This window comes from Rhincodon typus, chromosome 10 (genome assembly GCF_021869965.1).
Source record: "Rhincodon typus isolate 14 chromosome 10, sRhiTyp1.1, whole genome shotgun sequence".
Taxonomy (NCBI): Eukaryota; Metazoa; Chordata; class Chondrichthyes; order Orectolobiformes; family Rhincodontidae; genus Rhincodon; species Rhincodon typus.
Window position 1 is genome coordinate 78,720,852 of NC_063341.1, and position 19,965 is coordinate 78,740,816.

The 19,965-nt window shown below is 42.2% G+C and overlaps 1 protein-coding gene across 1 annotated transcript in view; it reads right to left on the bottom strand.

Moving 5' to 3' along the window:
• The window catches only part of msh4 (mutS homolog 4), a 101,918-nt gene that overhangs the window by 27,571 nt on the left and 54,382 nt on the right, over positions 1-19,965 (bottom strand). Inside the window, exons 9-10 of the mRNA XM_048601569.1 lie at positions 1,097-1,161; positions 9-178 (exon numbers count right to left, since the gene is read on the bottom strand). Of these exons, the coding sequence (XP_048457526.1) occupies positions 9-178; positions 1,097-1,161 (235 nt within the window). The remainder of the gene's footprint in view (positions 1-8; positions 179-1,096; positions 1,162-19,965) is intronic.

Here is a 19,965-nt window from a genome sequence, read left to right on the forward strand (position 1 = left end):
AACAATACCTGCTACATCATCAACAATCTCTGTGTACGTTCGCCGAGCAATATCAAGGAACTCGTTAATATTTGGTCTGACAGCATAGCATTTCTGTGTCCTCATGTTCAAACAGCCTTTAATGTACCTGGTATCATCATTAATGACAGTTTTGATTTGGTCCAGAATAAGGTTAAATCTGTAATTTTCAATGTAAAAACAAATGCAAATCATTATTCAAAATATATATTTAAAAATTAATCTTTAATCAAAGAAAGCTTAAAACAATACTCCGCCCTCAATGAACTTTCTGAACTTGGAACCAAATATAAAAAGCATAAAAGTTACGTTACATCTACACAAATCACTGGTCAGAAATCACCTGAAGTAATGCGCTCAGTTCTGGGCACACTCAAGTTGTCAAGGCTTCAGAGAGATTGGAGAATTTATACAGAGGTGGTTATGGATTAAATTAAGAAATGAGAACCACCATCAAAACTGTCTCTCATTCAGCAAGTTCTAGTTCAGACTGAGATAAACTGCAGATAACTAAAGGCCAGTTGCAGGATTACAAGTAAAATAACTTGGGAGGATGCATGGTGCCATTTCAGCTCATGTTTTATTTTGAAAATCTGTAAATTGGGATTCTCGGGGTGCCAGAAATGCTACGTATTAGAGGAGGTGAGAAAAGCTGGATCCGTGAGGTAACTGCCTTTAGTGCAATGCATTAGCAAGAGAAGGAAGAGTATCCACCAGCCTGACCTGGCCAAAAAAAAATAATATTGATTGGCTGACACCCTTGCCCTTCACCCACCACTACCACCACCACTGCCACCACACTCCCTCCCACCCACTGCAATTCCCCCTTCAGTGCCTTTAAGTCAGTCAGGAAACATGTTTAACTGCTCCTGTCATTTAAAACTGAATCTGTGGATAATGCAGTTCAGTTTCGTCACCTGCATGTCCTTCCGCAAACAAACTCTCTTCCCAGTTCAGTTATTATCAGTTTGATGCTTATAAATCTGGTTAAGTCATTGACCTAATTAAATCTAATTCGATCACGCAGTTTTTAATGAAATAACTACTACACAAAGCCCTTCATTTACTCTTGGCTTACCTGCTATCTTCCAATGAACTGCAATAAGCCTTTAGTAATGGTGTCTTGCAGGTTTTCAGAGTTCCCTGTAGAACACAAGCAATGATTGTGAATACATTAAAAAACTTTAGTAAAATCATTCTTCCCTATTTCTAAGAAACAGCTGATTTTAATGAAGAGAAAAATTTACACATCAAATTTGCTTCTTGCCTCATTCACAATATCTATCACGTCCCTATGATAAGATTGCTTAATTTTCTGAAGAAGGGTCCTTACCTGAAACATCAGCTTTCCCGGTCCTCTGATGCTGCCTGACCTGCTGTGTTTCTCCAGCTCCATACTGTGTTGTCTCTGAATCCAGCATCTGCACTTTGCTACCTCTTAATTCAAAAACCAATGCTTCTCTATCTTGGTATTTCTCTTTGATCTCGAAAGGAAACATGTATTTACTCCTCTAATCACCATCTCTCCCCATTTAAATGAGTGAAGGGATTCAACACAGTAGAAATAGAAAAAAAACTTACTTATGTGGGAGACTCAAAAACAAGGGGGATGCAATGTTAGAAAAAAGGAAGAGGGAAGTCAGTAGAGGGCAAACACCCACTACACTATTAATTCATTATTAAAATTACATAGCTCTTCTTTGAGGTTTTTCTCTGCTTTGATACCCTATATCTAAAAATCTGAAAATTAAATCTTTTTATCAACAGCTTCCATCTCTGAGGTGGTTTCTGGGCAATTCACATCCAACAATCTGCTCTGAAAACTCTACTCACATTTTGACAGCTGTAACAGATTCCACCACAGTAAAAGAGACAATCCACATTATTTAAAAACAATCAGCAACATTCTAACTAGAACAATGTTGCTTTTTAGAAAGTCAACACACCTTATCTCCCAAAGTTAATCCATCCTCTAAAAAGTTTCAGAAAGCTGATCTTTGTCAACACTAACCAATTCGTCGTTGGGTTATACCATAACTCTCTAATAGGTTTTATTGAAATTACCTTTCACTACCTTTTTAGATATTTGTTTACAATCTGTTAAAAAGAAACTTCCTTTTTAATGAGTAGAGACCAAGGACTACAATTCTTGGCATAATCTGACTTTTGGCCCATGCACAACATAGGGTAGGTTAGGCACACTCAGCTCAATTTTCCCAATTCTTGGCAACTTCAGAGATTGAATAATGCTCAGCCAGCCCGAGTGGTGCACCTATATGGTGGTGTTGGAAGAAAAGCCTGACCACGAGACACAGGATGGTCATAAAAGGAAAATTTTGTGACTGATTAGTGAGTCAGATGGACAAGAGGAGAAAAATAGGCTTCATGCAGAAAAAGTGCTCCAGTTAGCTATGCTGATGAGAAAGTAGCTGAACACTTCTGAACCTGTACATCCAGGACACAAGACGACCCAGGAACCAGTTGATAGGGCTCCTTGCGGTTAAGACACAGGCAACGTCCTGGTCCTGGGGAACATACACATGAACAGACAAAATGGTGGGCATGTGGAATGCGCTGCCGGCAGTGGTAGTGGAGTCAGATACTTTAGAGGCTTTTAAGCGACTCTTGGATAGGCACATGGAGGATAGTAAAATGCAGGGTATGCAGGGTAGTTTGATCTTAGTAGGATAATCGGTCGGCACAACATCGTCGGCCGAAAGGCCTGTACTGTGCTGTATGTTCTATGTAGAATAGGAGCATAAGACCACTTGGCCCCTAAACTCTGCCCAGCCATTCAATCAGATTATGATTGATCTACTTTTGTTTTTAATTCCACATTCCATCTACCCCAAAATCTCTGATTCCCTTGCCTAACAACAATCTATTTACACTCTGCCTGCCCGAGCCATCCTAACATTGAACAACTTTTCCTTTAACTCATTTCACCTTCTTCAGATCAAAAGTGTAGCCATGGGTACCTGTACAGGCCCCAATTATGCCTGTCTCTTTGTAGGGTGCATGGAACATTCCTTGTTCAAATCCTATTTGAGACCCACCCCAAAACTCTTTCTTCTGTACATTGAAGACATCATCGATTCTGCTGCCATCTCTTGTTTGGAATTGGAAAAATGTATCAACTTTGCTTCCAATTTCCACCCTGCTCTGCACCCGGTCCATCTCTGACTCCTCCATTCCCTTCCTCTACATCTGTTTCTCTGGTGGGGCCAGGCTGGCCACCAATATCCATTACAAACCCACTATACTGTTCTGAGATGTCACCTTCTGCAGAGGGGCTGCAAAAATGTTTACTTATCTCCTCAACCGAAAATTCCCTGCTACTGCGATTGGCAGGATACTTAGCCATGTGCAACTCATTTCCAACACTTCAGCCTTCACCTGTTCTGTTTCCTCGCATGATAGGGTCCTCCTGGTCCCCATTTTCCACACCTTCCAAAAATTCAAAAGCCACCATTTTCTCCAGCAACATGCTACCAGCAGACACATTCTTCTCCTCCCCCTTGTCAGCATTCTGCAGGGACTGTTCCCTCTGGGACACCCTGGTGTATTCTTCCTCCACTCCCAACTCCTCTCAAAACCCCACGAAACCTTCCCATGCTTGTTTACCTCTTCCCTCCTCCCTATCCAAGGTCCCAGACACATCTTCCAGATGAAGCAGCAGTTTAGATAGGTGGTGAGGAGACGGACAGGTCAAGGAGGCAGGGATGGAGCCAGTAAAGGTGAGTGTAGGTGGGGAATTAGGATGGAGGTTGGTCAGTCAAAGGAAGACGGGGGTCAAAGGAGGCAGGGATGAGGCTGGTAGGTAGGAGGTGGAGGTGGGGGTTGGTCAGTGAGGTGGGTCTCCTCTCCACCTATCTGCTCCTTTATCCACCTTCCATCCGCCTCCCCCCCATCTCTATTTATTTCAGAGTCCCCTTCCTCTCCCCCATTTCTGAAGAAGAGTCCAGACCCAAAACGTCAGCTTTCCTGCTCCTCTGATGCTGTCTGGCCTGCTGTGTTCATCCAGCTCTACACCTTGTTATCCCTGTCATGACATGGTTTGCTTTCAGCACCGGTAACTCATTTGCATCCACTCATTCTCAGTCTCATTATCACCTACCCAGCTTTTCCTCCTCCTTGATTTGCTATCAAACAACTTTCTCTCTGGGCTCCACAGCCACCTAGCAGCTCATTGCCACACCACCCCCTTATCAGTTCTGAAGAAGGGGCACTGGACTTGTCACGCTAACTCTGTTTCCCTCTCCACTGACACTGCCAAACCTGCTGGGTTTTTCCAGCAATTTCTGCTTTTTCTCCCCCAGACTTTCAGCATCCACAATTCTTTGATTTATTATATAAGAATCCATCTACCTCTACATTAAAAAGACTTAATTATTCCACCACCCACCACCTTCTGAGGCAGTGAGTTCCCTGTTATAGGAAAGATATTGTTAAACTTGAAAGGGTTCAGAAAAGATTTACAAGGATTTCGCTGGGATTGGAGGGATTGAGCAATAGGGAGAGGCTGAATAGGCTGGGGTTTCTCTCTCTGGAGCGTTGGAGACTAACGGGTGACCTTACAGAGATTTATAAAATCATGAGGGGCATTGATAGGGTGAATAGCCCAAGGTCTTTTTCCAAGGATCGGGGAGTCTAAAGCTAGAGGGCATAGGTTTAAGGTGAGAGGGGAAGGATTTAAAAGGGACCTTAGAAGCAACTTTTTATGTAGAGGGTGGTGCGTGTATGGAATGAGCTGCCAGAGGAGGTGGTGGAGGCAGGTACAATTACAACATTTAAAAGGCATCGGAAAGGGTACATGAATAGGAAAGGGTTAGAGGATATCTGGTAAGCATTAGGTCAAGCTGGACTGAAGGGTCTGTTTCTGTGCTGTATAACTCTATGACTTATGAGCTCAGAGAAAAAAAAGTCTCATTTCTCATTTAAAATGGTGACACCTAATTTTAATACAATGCCCACTAGCTCTTGATGCAACCACAACAGAAAACAATCTTTCCGTGTCTGTCTTATCAAGATCATTCAGAGTCTTATAGGCTTCAAACGAGTCATACTCACTCCTTTAAATTCTAATGGAAATAAGCCCAGCCAGTCCAACCAATGTAAATAAGACAATCCACTCATTCCAGGGATCAATCTAGTAAACCTCCTCTGAACCACCTCCAATGCATCTACATGCTTCAATAATGAGAGCAAAAGTGAACATGGTATTTGCGAGACAACAAGGTGCAGAGCTGGATGAACACAGCAGGCCAAGGGGGATTTTAATCTACATGTCAATTGGTCAAACCAGGTCGGTCAAGGCAGCCTTGAGGAGGAGTTCATTGATTGTATCTGCGATAGGTTTCTTGAACAATATATAAAGGAACCAACAAGGTTGGAAGCTATCCTAAATCTGGTCCTGTGTAATGAGATAGGGGTAATTAATGATCTCATAGTTAGAGATCTTCTTGGAAGGAGCAATCACAGTATAGTTGAATTTAGAATACAGATGGAAAGTGAGAAGATAAAATCCAATACCAGGGTCCTATGCTTAAACAAAGGAGACTTCAATAGGATGAGGGAGGAGTTGGCTAAAATAGACTGGAAGCGAAGACTCAATGATGGGACAGTTGAGGAACAGTGGAGGACTTTCAAAGCAATTTTTCAAAGTGCTCAGCAATGCCAGTGAAAAGGAAGAACTGTAGGAAAATGGGGCAATCAGCCATGGATGTCTAAGGAAATAAGGTAGGGTATCAAATTAAAAGACAAGGCATACAAAGTGGCAAAGATCGGTGAGAAACTAGAAGACTGGGAAAACTTTAAAGATCGACAGAAAGCCACAAAAAAAGACTACAAAGAAAAGTAAGATAGATTATGACAGTAAACTAACTCAGAATATAAAAACAGACAGCAAAAGTTTCTATGAATATATAAAACGAAAAAGAGTGGCTAAGGTGAATGAGAGGATGAGAAGGGGTATTTAATAACTGGAAATGAGGAAATAGCTGAAGCACTGAACAGGTATTTTGTGTTGGTCCTCACAGTGGAGGACATGAACAACTTGCCAGTAATTGATGACAAAGAGACTAAGGTAGATGAGGACCTAGACACAATCATTATCACGGAAGAGGTGGTATTCGGCCAGATAATGGAGCTAAAGATAGAGAAAAACCGAAAGAACTGCGGATGTTGTAAATCAGTTCTGAGGAAGGGTCACCGAACCCGAAATGTTAATGCTGTTTTTTCCTTCACAGATCCTGCCAGACCTGCTGAGCTTTTCCAGCAACTTTGTTTATGTTGCTAAAGATAGATAAATCTCCTGGCTTTGATGGAAGGCATCTCAGGAACTAAAAAAGATGGTGGGAGTAATAGCAAATGCACTCGTGGTAATTTTCCAAAATTCGCTAAACTCTGGGGCAGTGCAAGCAGATTGGAAAACAGTCAATGTGACATCACTATTCAAATGAGGAGGTAGAAAAAGATGGGGTATTACAGGCTGGTTATCTTAACTTCTGTAGTGGGGAATTGCTTGAATCTATCATCAAGGAAGAAACAGCTAGACGTCTTGATAGAAATTGTCCCATTGAGTGGATGCACCATGCGTTCATGAAAGGCAAGCCATGCTTGATTAATTTTCTGGAATTCTATGAAGACACTACGAGCGTAGTGGACAATGGGAACCCAGTAGATGTGGTGTATCTGGATTTCCAAAAGGTATTTGATAAGGTGCCGCACAAAAGGCTGCTGCATAAGATAAAAGTGCACAGCAATACAGGCAACGTATTAGCATGGATCGAGGATCGGTGAACCAACAGGAAGCAAAGAGTGGGGATAAATGAGTGCTTTTCTGATTGGCGAACAGTAACTAGTGTGTGCTTCAGGGATCAGCGTTGGGACCCAATTGTTTACAATTTACATAGATGATTTGGCATTGGGGACCACATGTAGCGTGTCAGAGTTTGCAGATGACACAAAGTTGAGTGGTAGACTAAAGTGTGCAGAGGACTCTGAAAGTTTGCAGAGGGATACAGATAGTTTAAGTGGGTGGGTGAAGGTCTGGCAGATGGAATTCGATGTTAATAAATGTGACGATAAGAATAAAACGGGATATTACTTGAATGGTAAAAAATTGCAGCATGCTGCCATGCAGAGGGACCTGGCTGTCCTTGCGCATGAATTGCAGAAGGTTGGTTTGCAGGTACAATAGGTAATTAAGACGGCAAACGGAATTTTGTCCTTCATTGCTAGAAGGATTGAGTTTAAAACAGGGAGGTAATGTTGCAGCTGTATAGGGTGCTGGTGGCACCTGGAGTACTGCGTGCAGTTTTGGTCACCTTATTTGAGAAAGGATATACTGGCACTGGACAGGGTGCAGAGGATATTCACTAGGTTGATTCCAGAGATGACGGGGTTGGCTTATGAGGAGGCGTTGAATAGACTGGGATTATATTCATTGGAATTTAGAAGAATGAGGGGGGATCTTATAGAAAAATATAAACTTATGAAGGGAATAGATAAGATAGAAGCAGTTGGTTGTTTCCACTGACGGGTAAAACCAGAACAAGACTGCATAGGCTCAAAATTAGGGGGACCAGATTTAGGACTGAGTTGAGGAGGAACGTCTTCAAAGGGTTGTGAATCTGTGGAATTTCGTGCCAAGTGAAATAGTTGAGGCTTCCTCATGAACGTCTTTAAAGCTAAGATGGATAATATTTTGAAGAGTGAAGGAATTAAGGTTTATGATGAGAGGGTGGGTAAGTGAAACTGAGGCCGTGAAAAGATCAGCCATGATCTTATTTAATAGCGGAACAGGCTCGAAGGGCCAGATGGCCTACTCCTGCTCCTGGTTCTTATGTTCTATGTTCTTATGCACTGGAGCTGCATACTAACATTTTGTGACTCATACCTTAGAAAACCTAAAGCTCTCTGCACCTCAGTAATCCACAGTCATTCTCCATTTCATTAATAGTCTGCTTTCTCATTCTTCCTCGCAAAACACAGAACTACACCACACATTCCTCAATTACAATCCATCTCCCAGACTTTAGCTTACATACTCAACCTATCATCCATCTGCAAACTTTTCTACACCCCCAGAGTTTATTTAAATTTAGCTACCATTCCTTCACTCCCCTCATTTAAATCATGATGTAAAACGTTGCAATCCCAGCAGAGACCCCTGCGGGTCTCCATTCATCATATTTTGCCAATCAGACGAAAACATATTTATGTTACTGTTTCTTCAAGCCAGCTAATCTTCTATCCATACTGATATGTTATCCTCTACATAGTGAGCTTTTAAATTCTGTAATAAAATTTAATGTGGTACCTTATCAAATGCCTTCTGGAAATTTGAATATAGTACGTATATCAGGCTCCCCTTTAGCCTCTTTACTTTAAGATCTACAGATATACAGAAATGAGCTAAAGGATGAGAATACACAAAAGGGCTAGGCCAGTGATGCAGGGACTGACTAGGGACTGACAGGCTACACAATCAGCAAAAATAAAGAAGGCCTTGGGTAAAATACAAACATGCCTTTGTATGAACTGCTCGCAATCAGTAAACTAACATCAGGACATCTGGTCAACATAGTGTGAATTGACCAGATAGGAATTTAATATGTAACCTGTTGTATATAACACCTGGAAAACTTACGGGACTTTGCACAGTTAATCTTAGACTGGTAAGATTGACTCTCCTTGCATCTATTCAAATAAGTTATTGTTTCCTCTACTGGCAGCTTGTCAAGTTGAATGACAACAGTATCAATAGGCTCTCATGTCACATTCCTGGAATTCAGGTGAGTACATTCTCATTTATCACCCATGTTAGATCAGAGGGCAGACTGATATGGGTGAGATCTAAAGAACCTGAAGGAGGAATTCAGACAGGAAGTACCAGGTGAAAAGGTAAAATCATACTGGCGAGATGGGAGAGCTAAAGCAATGCATGCAGGTCAGACTTCTGTGAACATTGAGGAAAAGGTGAGCTGAAAGACCACACAGAGTGGCCAAAATCTGAAGCAAAAACATAAAAGATGTTTCTGAGACAGAAATCAGAAAGCAGTTTTAAAACAGAATTTATTTTTAAAAACTCACATAAAATGGCATGCCTTTTAAAGTATACATGAACTACAAAGCATCTGTACTTTCTTTATTTCCTTTTCTGGAAAGCATCCAGAAAAAAAGACAAGGGATTTTAAAAATAATGAATGAACACACAAACAGCAATACACAAAAGTAGTTCCTATGGAAACAGCAAGTTTTAAAAGAAGAGGAAATTTAAAATGAAAGTAAATCTGATAGTGTTCTATGTTCTATGTTCAACAACACTCTTATTTGAATTTGGAATTAAATTTGAGACATGGAAATTCTAAAGAAATTCAGTAAATTACTTGAGAAAATTGAGATACATAAGTGTGAAGAATGAACATGCAAAAAATTTCAGTGTATGGAATTATAGAGAAATATTTGACTTCTGAATGAGAACATTTTAACAGTTCTGAGGATGGGTCACTGGACCCAAAATGTTAACTCTGTTTTTTCCTTCACAGATGCTGCCAGACCTGCTGAGCTTTTCCAGCAATTTTGTTTTTGTTCCATTTTCAGAATATATTTTGGATAATAAAGGTTGTTATAGAGTCATACAAAAAGGAAACAGACCCTTCTGTCCAACCATGCCGAACATAATCCCAAACTAACTAGTTCCATCTGCCTGCACCTAGCCTATATCCCACCAAACCTTTCTTATTCATGTACCTATTCAAATGTCTTTTAAACATTGTAACTGTGCCCGCATCCACCGCTACCTCAGGAAGTTCATTTCACTCACAAATTTGCCTCTCCTGTCTTTTTGAAATCTCTCTCCTCTCACCCTAAGAACATAATAAGAACACAAGAACTAGGAGCAGGAGTAGGCCATCTGGCCCCTCGAGCCTGCCCCGCCATTTAATAAGATCATGGCTGATCTGTTCGAGACTCAGCTCCACTTACCCGTCCACTCACCATAACCCTTAATTCCTTTACTGTTCAAAAATTTATCTAGCCTTGCCTTAAAAACATTCAGTGAGGTAGCTTCAACTGCTTCACTGGGCAGGGAATTCCACAGATTCACAACCTTTTGGCTGAAGAAGTTCCTCCTGACCTCAGTCCAACATCTGATTCCCTTTACTTTGAGGCGATGCCCTCTAGTCCGAGTTTCACCTGCTAGCGGAAACAGCCTCCCTGCCTCCACTTTATCTATTCCCTTCGTAATCTTATATGTTTCTATAAGATCTCCCCTCATTCTTCTGAATTCCAATGAGTATAAGCCCAGTCTACTCAGTCCCTCCTCATAATCCAACCCTCTCAACTCTGGAATCGACCGAGTGAATCTCCTCTGCACCCCCTCCAGTGCTAGTATATCTCTTCTCCAGTAAGGAGACCAAAACTGCACACAGTACTCCAGGTGTGGCCTCACCAGGACCCTATACAGCTGCAGCATAGCCTCCCTGTTTTTAAACTCCATCCCTCAAGCAATGGCAGACAAAATTCCATTTGCCTTTTTAATCACCTGCTGCACCTGCAATCCCACCTTCAGCGATTCATGCACAAGGACACCCAAGTCCCTCTGCACAGCAGCGTGCTGCAATTTTTTACCATTTAAAACATAGTCCATTTTGCTGTTATTCCTACCAAAACGGATGACCTCACACTTATCAACATTGTACTCCATCTGCCAGACCTTTGCCCACTCATTTAGACTATATATATCCACCTGCAGACTTTCAGTGTCTTCTGCACACTTTGCTCTACCACTCACCTTAGTGTCATCTGCAAATTTTGACACACTACACTAAGTCCCCAACTCCAAATCATCTATGTAAATTGTAAACAATTGAGGTCCCAACACTGATCCCTGAGGCACACCACTAGCCACTGACCGCCAACCAGAAAAACACCCTTTTACCCCTACTTTTTGCTTTCTACTGGTCAACCAATCCTCTATCCATGCCAATACATTACCTGTAATACCGTGCAACTTCATCTTATGTAGCAGCCTTTGGCGTGGCACCTTGTCAAATGCCTTCTGGAAATCCAGATACACCACATCCACAGGTTCCCTATTGTCCCCTAGTCTTGAAATCCCCACATCCTAGGGAAGAGGCAACTACCATTAACTCTAATAATGCCTTCTATCAGGTCGCCTCACAACCTCCTACGTTCCAGTGGAAAACTGTCACAGCCTATCCAGCCTTTCTTTATAACTCAAATCTTCCATACCCTGCAACATCCAAGTAAATCTCTTCTGAACCCTCTCAAGTTTAATAATATCCTTCGTATAACTGGGCGTCCAGAACTGGACACAGCATTCCTAAAGAGGCCTCACCAATGTCCTGTACAACCTCAACATGACTTCCCAACTCCTATACTCAAAGGACTGTGCAATAAAGGCAAGAATGCCAAACACCTTTTTAACCACCCTGTCTATATGTGATGCAAACTTCAAAGAATTATGTACCTGCACTGCTAGGTGCCTCTGTTAAAAAACATTACCCAAGGCCCTACCATTAAGTATATAAGCCCTACCCTTGTTTGTTGTACCGAAATGCAATACCTCACATTTATCCAGTTTGAACTCCATCTGCCGTTTTTTAGCCCATTTACCCATTTGATCAAGATCCCTTTGTAATCGTACAAGACTTCTTCACTGTCTACAATGCCACTAATTTGGTGTCATCCACAAACTTACCAAACGTACCTTCTACATTCTCATCCAAATCATTTATATAAATGACAAATAAAAGAGGACCTAGAACTGATCCCTGTGGAACACCGCTGGTCACAGACCTCCAGTCTGAAAACAACCCATTATTCTCTGTCTCCGATTGTTAAGCCAATTATGTATCCAACTGGCAAGCTCAGCTTGAATTCCTTATGACCTAACTTTACTAATTAGTCTACCATGCAGAACCTTGTCAAAGGCTTTACGAAAATCCAAATAAACAACGTCTACTGCTCTGCCATCATCAATCTTTTTGGTAACTTCCCCAAAAACCTCAATCAAGTTTGTGAGGCATGATTTTCCTCACACAAAACCATGCTGACTACTGCCAATCAATTTGTGCCTCTCTACATGTCCATAAATCCTATCTTTTATAATCGCCTCCAACATTTTACCCATAACTGAAGTCGGACTCACAGGTCTATAATTCCCCGGTTTCTATTTACAACCTTTCTTAAACAGAGGTACAACATTAGCCACCCTCCAGTCATCAGGCGCCTTACCCCTAGTTATAGATGATGCAAATATTTCTGTAAGGGGTCTCACAATTTCCTCCCTTATTTCCCACAACGTTCTGGGATACATTAGATCAGGTCCCAGAGATTTACCAATCTTTATATCCGCTAAGGACTCCGGAACTTCCTTTTCTGTAATGTGAACTGTTTTTAAAACAACAAACTGTATTTCTCTGCATTCTCTAGACTCTTTATTTCTCCACAGTAAAATCTGATGCAAAATATTCATTTAGTATCTGTCCCATTTCGTGGGGCTCAACACAAAGATGACTTCCTTGATCTTTAAGAAGCCCTACCCTCTCTCTAGTTATCCTCTTGCTCTTAATGTTTCTGTAGAATCTCTCCGGATTATCCTTAACCTTATCTACCATTGCTATCGCATATCCCCTCTTTGCCTTCCTGATTTGTTTTTTAAGAATGCCCCACACTCTTTATATTGAATAAGAGATTCAATTGAACCAAGTTGTCTATAATCTAAAATAATATTCTCTTCTATTCTTGACTAGAACCTCAATATCTTTATTCATCCATTGTTCCTTAACCATCCCAGCCTTACCCTTCACTCTAACAGGAACATAATGCCTCTGAACTCTCGTCATCACGCTGTAGAACGCCTCCCACTTGTCAGATGTCCTTTTATCTGCGAACAGCCTACTCCAACCAACTTTGAAAGTTCTTGTCTCATACCATTAAAATTTGCCTTACTCCAATTAAAAACTTTTAACTTTTACGAAAGGCCTATCCTTTTCCATAACCATTTGAAACTGATAGAATTATGATTGCTAGACACAAAGTGTTCCCCCACTTTTACTTCAGTCACCTGCCCTGCATTATTGCCCAGAAGAAGGTCTTGTTTGTTCCTTCTCTCATGGGAACATCCACACGTTGATAAAGAACATTTTCTTGAACACATTTGACAAATTCTTCACCATCCAAACCTTTAATACTATGGTAGCCCCAGTCGATATTTGGAAAATTAAAATCCCCAATTACTACAACCTTATTATGCTTACATATATCTGAGATCTCCCCACATATTTGTTTCTCAATTTCCCCCTTACTATTGGGGAGCCTATAGTACAATCCCATCAAGGTAATCTTTCCTTTCTTATTCTAATTTCTACCCATATATTTTCACTGGATGATTTTTCAGAAATATCTTCTCAAGTTAGAGAATTCCTTAATCAAAAATGAACTCCACCCCACAACTTCTTGCCTACTTTTCTTGCCTCCATCTAGAACCTGGAACACTGAGCTGCCAGTCTTGTCCATGTCTCAGCCAAGTTTTCGCTGGATTGTTTTCTCTGGAGTTCAGACGAACGAGGGGGGATCTCATAGATACTTACAAAATTCTAACAGCACTGGAGAGGATAGATGCAGGAAGGATGTTCCCGATGGTGAGTGTGTCCAGAACTGGGGTCACGGTCTGAGGATTCGGGCTAGATGATTTAGGACAGAGATGAGGAAATATTTCTTCACCCAAAGAGTGGTGAGATAGTGGAATTCATTACCACAGGATATAGTTGATGCCAAAACATTGAATGTTTTCAAGAGGCAACTCTTGAAAACATAGGACTTGGGGCAAATGGAGTCAAAGGTTATGGGGAGAAAGTACGATTAGGCTATTGATTTAGACGATCAGCCATGATCGTGAAGAATGGCTGAGCAGGCTCGAAGGGCCAAATGGCCTCCTCCTGCTCCTATCTTCTATGTTTCTATGATAGCTATGACGTCCCAAACCCATGTTCTTAAACATGCTCTGAATTCATCAATGTGAGATATTGTATTATTATTCTCTTTACTAACTCACTCACAAGCGCTCTATGTTTACTATACCGCATTTGCATTTGTTCATTCGTAAAACCACATTCTTGTAGTACATTTTACTCTTACAAGATAAACTAAATTAAACATCCCTTCCTAGGCTGCCAACCCATTACTGTTTCTTTACACCTTTCAATTCTTATTGGCCTCATGCTGCAAGCATTGTTTAGAGCTGTTTTTCTATCAAAGGCTATCCCTGAATAAGCATTAATGCTGTAACCTACTCAGAACCCACCACTGTGTCTCCATAACTCACTCAAAATTATGGAAATATTATAATATTAATTAGCCCATACTAACTGTCTCTTGGGACATGAGCAGGCTGCAGGACATCATACAGTTTCTACCACCAGCATGTTCCTACAGTCCGCTGCTTTTTAACTCTTTGAAATTTCCTCATTACACTACCTATTTCTATAACACTGTACTACCTATTTCTAATTTTTTTTAGGACTACCATCTTGTCCTAATATACGGATTTATACTTTTTAAATACATATTTAAATACATACCCCCTTTAAGAAACTTATTATCAAAATGGCGCTTCCATGAAACTGCATAAATGAATGTGTAGGAACTGTCAAGAACCGGCAACAGTAGATGAAATCTCATGACCCAACAGCGAGAGATCAGTTTAATATCCTCTATACTTATATTTAGTTCACATATAATTTCTCACTTATTTATATCGTATAAATCTAGTACTTTACTAACATTACTAACTTTAAAGACAAAAGGACTAACACCTCTTAATTAAGCAAGCTCAGACCAGACATACATTCTAATCCCATCAGGAGTAACAGCCAGCAAGTGCTTAAATATCTCCTGCTTCCCCACGACAGATGTCATGTAAACTTGTGTAAAATTATGTGACACTACAGCGCTAAAATTTTAATGTATGTAAAAACTGTTTATAAAAGAGGCTACTGCACTTTGGATTTCCATCTCCGCCTCAAACTGTGCCACTGCAGATGCTCAATAAAGAGGCTATTTTCGCCACTCACCAATTGCAGTCACTATTCAATACGATCCCACAATTTGGCATATTTGGCAGTATCACTGTAGACAGAGTCGAAACTGACTGGTACTGATACTACTCCAACGGTAAGAGACTTCCTTCTTAAAGTCATGATCTAGTCTCTGAACGCGATCCCAAACTTCTCATGAGTTGGCCATTTTCAAATCCCGCATTTAGCGTTCAGCAGGAAGGATCACCAGACCGGGAACGTTAACTCTGTTATTTTTCCTTCACAGATGCTGCCAGACCTGCTGAGCTTTCCCAGCAACTTTGTTTTTGTACCATTTTTATGACCCTTAAGACCGAGAAGGTGAGGCAAAGGTTAGAGGACAGTACTGAGGTGGATGTTCCAGTAAAACGGACCGGAGAACACACTGCGCATGAACCTACGGCCCCTGAAAACATAGGCAGGTGGTCTAAAGCAATGTCTCACCCAAAGAAGGGGCCAATGAAGACATGGGAGAGCCTAAACTGGTTAAGGGGAATATTTATGCTTCATCCCTGGGATGGGATACAGATTCTGAATGTCACTGTCACTAAAAAAGAAGGATGCTTTCTCCATGAGGTAGTAAAAGGTGCCTTTGGAGTATGCAAGCAGGAGCTGCAAGCTGGCTGGACAGCAATAAAACATTGGTTACAGGGATATAGTCCGCCTGAGATTGACTGGAAGAAAGTCATAGCTTGCTGTCAAAACAAACAGAAGTCCCAGAGTACGAGGAAAGGTTTAGAATGATCTGGAAAGGGAATGCAGGAGTGCTAAATGTGCAGGACGATAGGGATTTAGAAGGTTGTGATTACAGCCCGCTGATGGCTGCTTTTGTGGCCGGACTTTAATCTGAGCTTACTAAGGTGCTAAAGCTCACCAAACCAGGCTGGGAGCTGAGGGGGACTAATTATTATGAACTGGTGGACCAAGCCCATCGGCTCAACTGAGATATGGGCAGCAAATTGCAAGACCTACAGACAGGACAAATCGGACAAACCCCTAGTAACCCTGGAAAGACCCAGGACAAATGCCCAGCGAAGTGTTACGTCTGAGGGAAGGAAGGCCACTGGGCCAGACAGTGCTGACAAAAGGGGAAAGGGCAAAGTCGTCCAATAAGCAATAAGGAAGAGGAGACACCCAAAACTGGGAGTAAGACCGATCTCCTATGGCAGTTGAAACAGCTAACCACCCAGCAGCACTAGGAGCTGCTCAAGACGATAAAAAAACTGAGAGAGCCTGCCCCAGGACCCTCTATGCTCCTATTGGCTTTATGCCAGTGAGGGGAGATGGACTTTACGTGATCATGAGAGTGGGAAACCTGGACATTGAGTGCCTTTTGAACACAGGAGCAGAGTTAACGTGCCTACCCCAGAGGTATGGGACCAAACACCCGCCAAAGGGGACAGTGAGGACAGCTTACGGAGCAGAAGCTGACAGGATCAAAATTACAAGGACCAAACCCATGCATATTGCATTCAGCTTCCATGAGTTAGTAATGAGGTAGGACCTATAGTTCAGCTGCAGGGATTCCACAACAGCCCGACTGTGTACCATTCGGCCTTACAAAACCACCTCCATGAAATGCCGCCAACCGAGTTAGTTATCATTCAGTATGTGGATGATACACTGATAGCTTCCAAAACAGAAAAGCAACATAAGATAGACCTTAAGACCCTCCTAAACCACCTGAAATGGAAAGATCACAAGGCCAGTATTGAGAAGGCTCAGATCACCCAGAAAGAGGTAGTCTAACTAGGACAGAAAATCTCCCACATGAAAAGGAGATCACCCAAAGTCAGACTGCAGCCATACAGGCTGCCAAACAGTCTACGACAATTCGAGAACTGAGGATTTTCCTGGGTCTGTGTAACTTTAACTGGCGCTGGGTTGATTTGTATACCTAACTAGCCCAGCCGCTGACAGTCTTCCTGAAGGGGAAACGGGACTTGAAAGAACAAATTGCGCTGACAAAGGGACAGGAAGAAGCCTTCCAGGACCTAAAGAGAGCACTTTGTTCCACACCAGGATTGGGATTTCCAATGATGGAAAACCCTTTACATTATTTGCCCAAGAGAAGGAGGGCTATATGACAGCAGTGCTGGCCCAGGAACATGGGGACAGGTTGAGACCTGTTGGGTATTATTCAAGGAAATTGGACAGTGTAGCCCTCAGATGGGGGTCTGTTTGAGAGCGGTGCAAGCTATGTGCATGGCGGTGGAAGTTACTGCGACTCTGGTGTTGGATCAGAGATTAATAGTTAAATGCCCGCATGCCATACACACTTTGCTCACTAGGAGCAGACTATCCCAGGTAAATGCTGCCTGGTGGTCCTGATGGACAGCAGTCCTAGAAGCCCCTGATCTACAAATAGTTCCTGTGAGCCTGGTCCATCCAGCCACACTATTACCGGCGCCTGCAGAAGGGGAAAAAGATGACCGTGATTGTGTTGGAATCCTGCAGGAATTGGAGGACTGTAATCAAACAATGAAGAAGGCTTTGCAAAACCCAGACCTCATCCCTTACACCGACGGCTCCTCTTTCATGGAAAATGGTATAAGGAAAGTCAGATGGGCTGTCACGGCACTCCATACTGTCATGACATCGGGAAGCCTATTCCCAGAGCATCGGCACAACGAGGAGAATTACAGGCTCTGACTGAAGCCTGCAGAATAGCTGAGGATCAGTCTGCTAACATTTATACAGACTCCTATTATGCTGTTGACATTTCCCACAACTCTGGCCAACTACGGAAATCGTGTGGATTCAGAAACGGGAAAGAAGTCAAGGACTTGCTGGAGGTTCTCCAACTGCCCAAAGAAGAGGTCATATTAAAGTGCAAAGCCCACACTAAGAATAACACCATGGAAGCCCAGGGTAATGCACTGAGAGATCAGGCAGCCAAAGAGTCACCTCCAATCATTCCTGCCAAGAGCCTCAAGTGACGTCTGCCGGCTCGACACTGCGACAGCAAATCAAAATCTGCAAATAATGCAGAATGAATGTTCCCAAGAGGAGAAATGCGAATGGATCAATAATGGACACAGGCTATGCAAAGATGGAGTTTGGAGACATCGAGAATCAAATCAACCAGTGGCACCCACTGCCTTGATGCCATATCTGGCACAACAAATCCACTCATGGGGACATTCTGGATCTGAACAGATGACAGCCCAGTTTCAGCACAGTGAGGACGAGGTTTTAAAAGATATGCTCAAGCAGTAGTGGACTGCTGCCTCACTTGCCAGAAAGGCAACCCCGGAGCCAAAGTACAAGTTCCCCATCTCAAAGCACCGGCACCTCCAGGTTTGTTCCAGCACTTGCAAGTTGATTATTTCTTACTTCCATGCTGTCAAGGTTACTCAGACATCCTTGAATTGTGGACAAGTTTTCCAGATGGGTGGAAGCTGCTCCTGTGAGAAAGGCCACAGCCAAAGTACTGTGTAAGGATTACATATCCCGGTGGGTGCTACCCACCAACATTGACTCGGACCAGGGAATGCATTTCACTGGAACTTTCACTGTCCCTATCATCCACAACCATGGGGGCAGGTGGAAACAATGAATTAGATCCTGAAATAGCGACTGGCTAAATACCACCAGAAGCATAAACATAAACCTGACTTGGGACAGTTATACAGTTACTGAGTGAAAATCTTGAAACTACCTTTCTAACAGCACTGTGAACGTATCAACACTACATAGTCTGCAGCAATTCAAAAAGGTGGTTTACAATCAGTTTATCAAGGGCAATTACGCATAGGCAATAAATTTTGGCCTCGCCAGCATTTTGCATACTATGAAACAATAAAAAATACAACAAACAAACTTAGGGCTCTGGTTTATGGATGAAAGTACATCATTGTGAAGCCATCTGCAATGTTCAGAGGTGATAAAAATATTTCCTCCTTTTGCAGAAGGCTAATTTGGGGCTAAGTTCAGGAAAGATTTTGTTGCAACAAAGTAATGAGTCCTCAGGAAAGATGGCTGAGGATTTACACACTTGATTGATTCACCAGAAAGCCACACACTGTTGTAGGAAGATGATAGATTGGTACTCTGGAAGCTCTATAAACCGTGTAAAGGAGAGTTGATAGGCATCATTGAGAAAGCAACTTGGAGTAAACAAGGGGTTGATGTGGGTTGGGTGATACTGGTGCTAGAGTCAGTTTTGGCTGATGCAACTGTGAACTAAAACTGGGTTGATCATACAGTACTGCATTACATGTAGATAAAGATCATCTAGTCACAACATATATCAAGATAAGTAAGTGCAGATGAGCAACATTATAATCGGCAGACAATCCAAAGGAAAGTTAACGCTTTAATTAAATGGGTTTTACATGCAATAGAAAAATAGAAGATTGGAGCAGGAGGAGGCCATTTGGCCCTTCGAGCCTGCTCCACCATTCTTCACAATCATCCAACTTAACAGTCTAATCCTGCTTTCACCCCATAGCCTTTGATCCCATTCGCCCCAAGTGCTATATCTCGTCGCCTCTTGAATACATTCAATGTTTTGGCATCAACTATTTCCTGTGGTAATGAATTCCACAGGCTCACCACTCTTTGGGTGAAGAAATCGGGCGGCATGGTGGCACAGTGGTTAGCACTGCTGCCTCACAGCACCAGGAACCCGGGTTCAATTCCACCCTTGGGCGACTGTCTGTGTGGAGTTTGCACATTCTCCCTGTGTCTGCGTGGGTTTCCTCCGGGTGCTCCGGTTTTCTCCCAGAGTCCAAAGATGTGCAGGCTAGTGGACTGACCATGCTAAATTGCCCATAGTGTTCAGAGATGTGTAGATTAGGTGGATTATAGGGAGATGGGTTGGTGTGGGCTTGTTGGG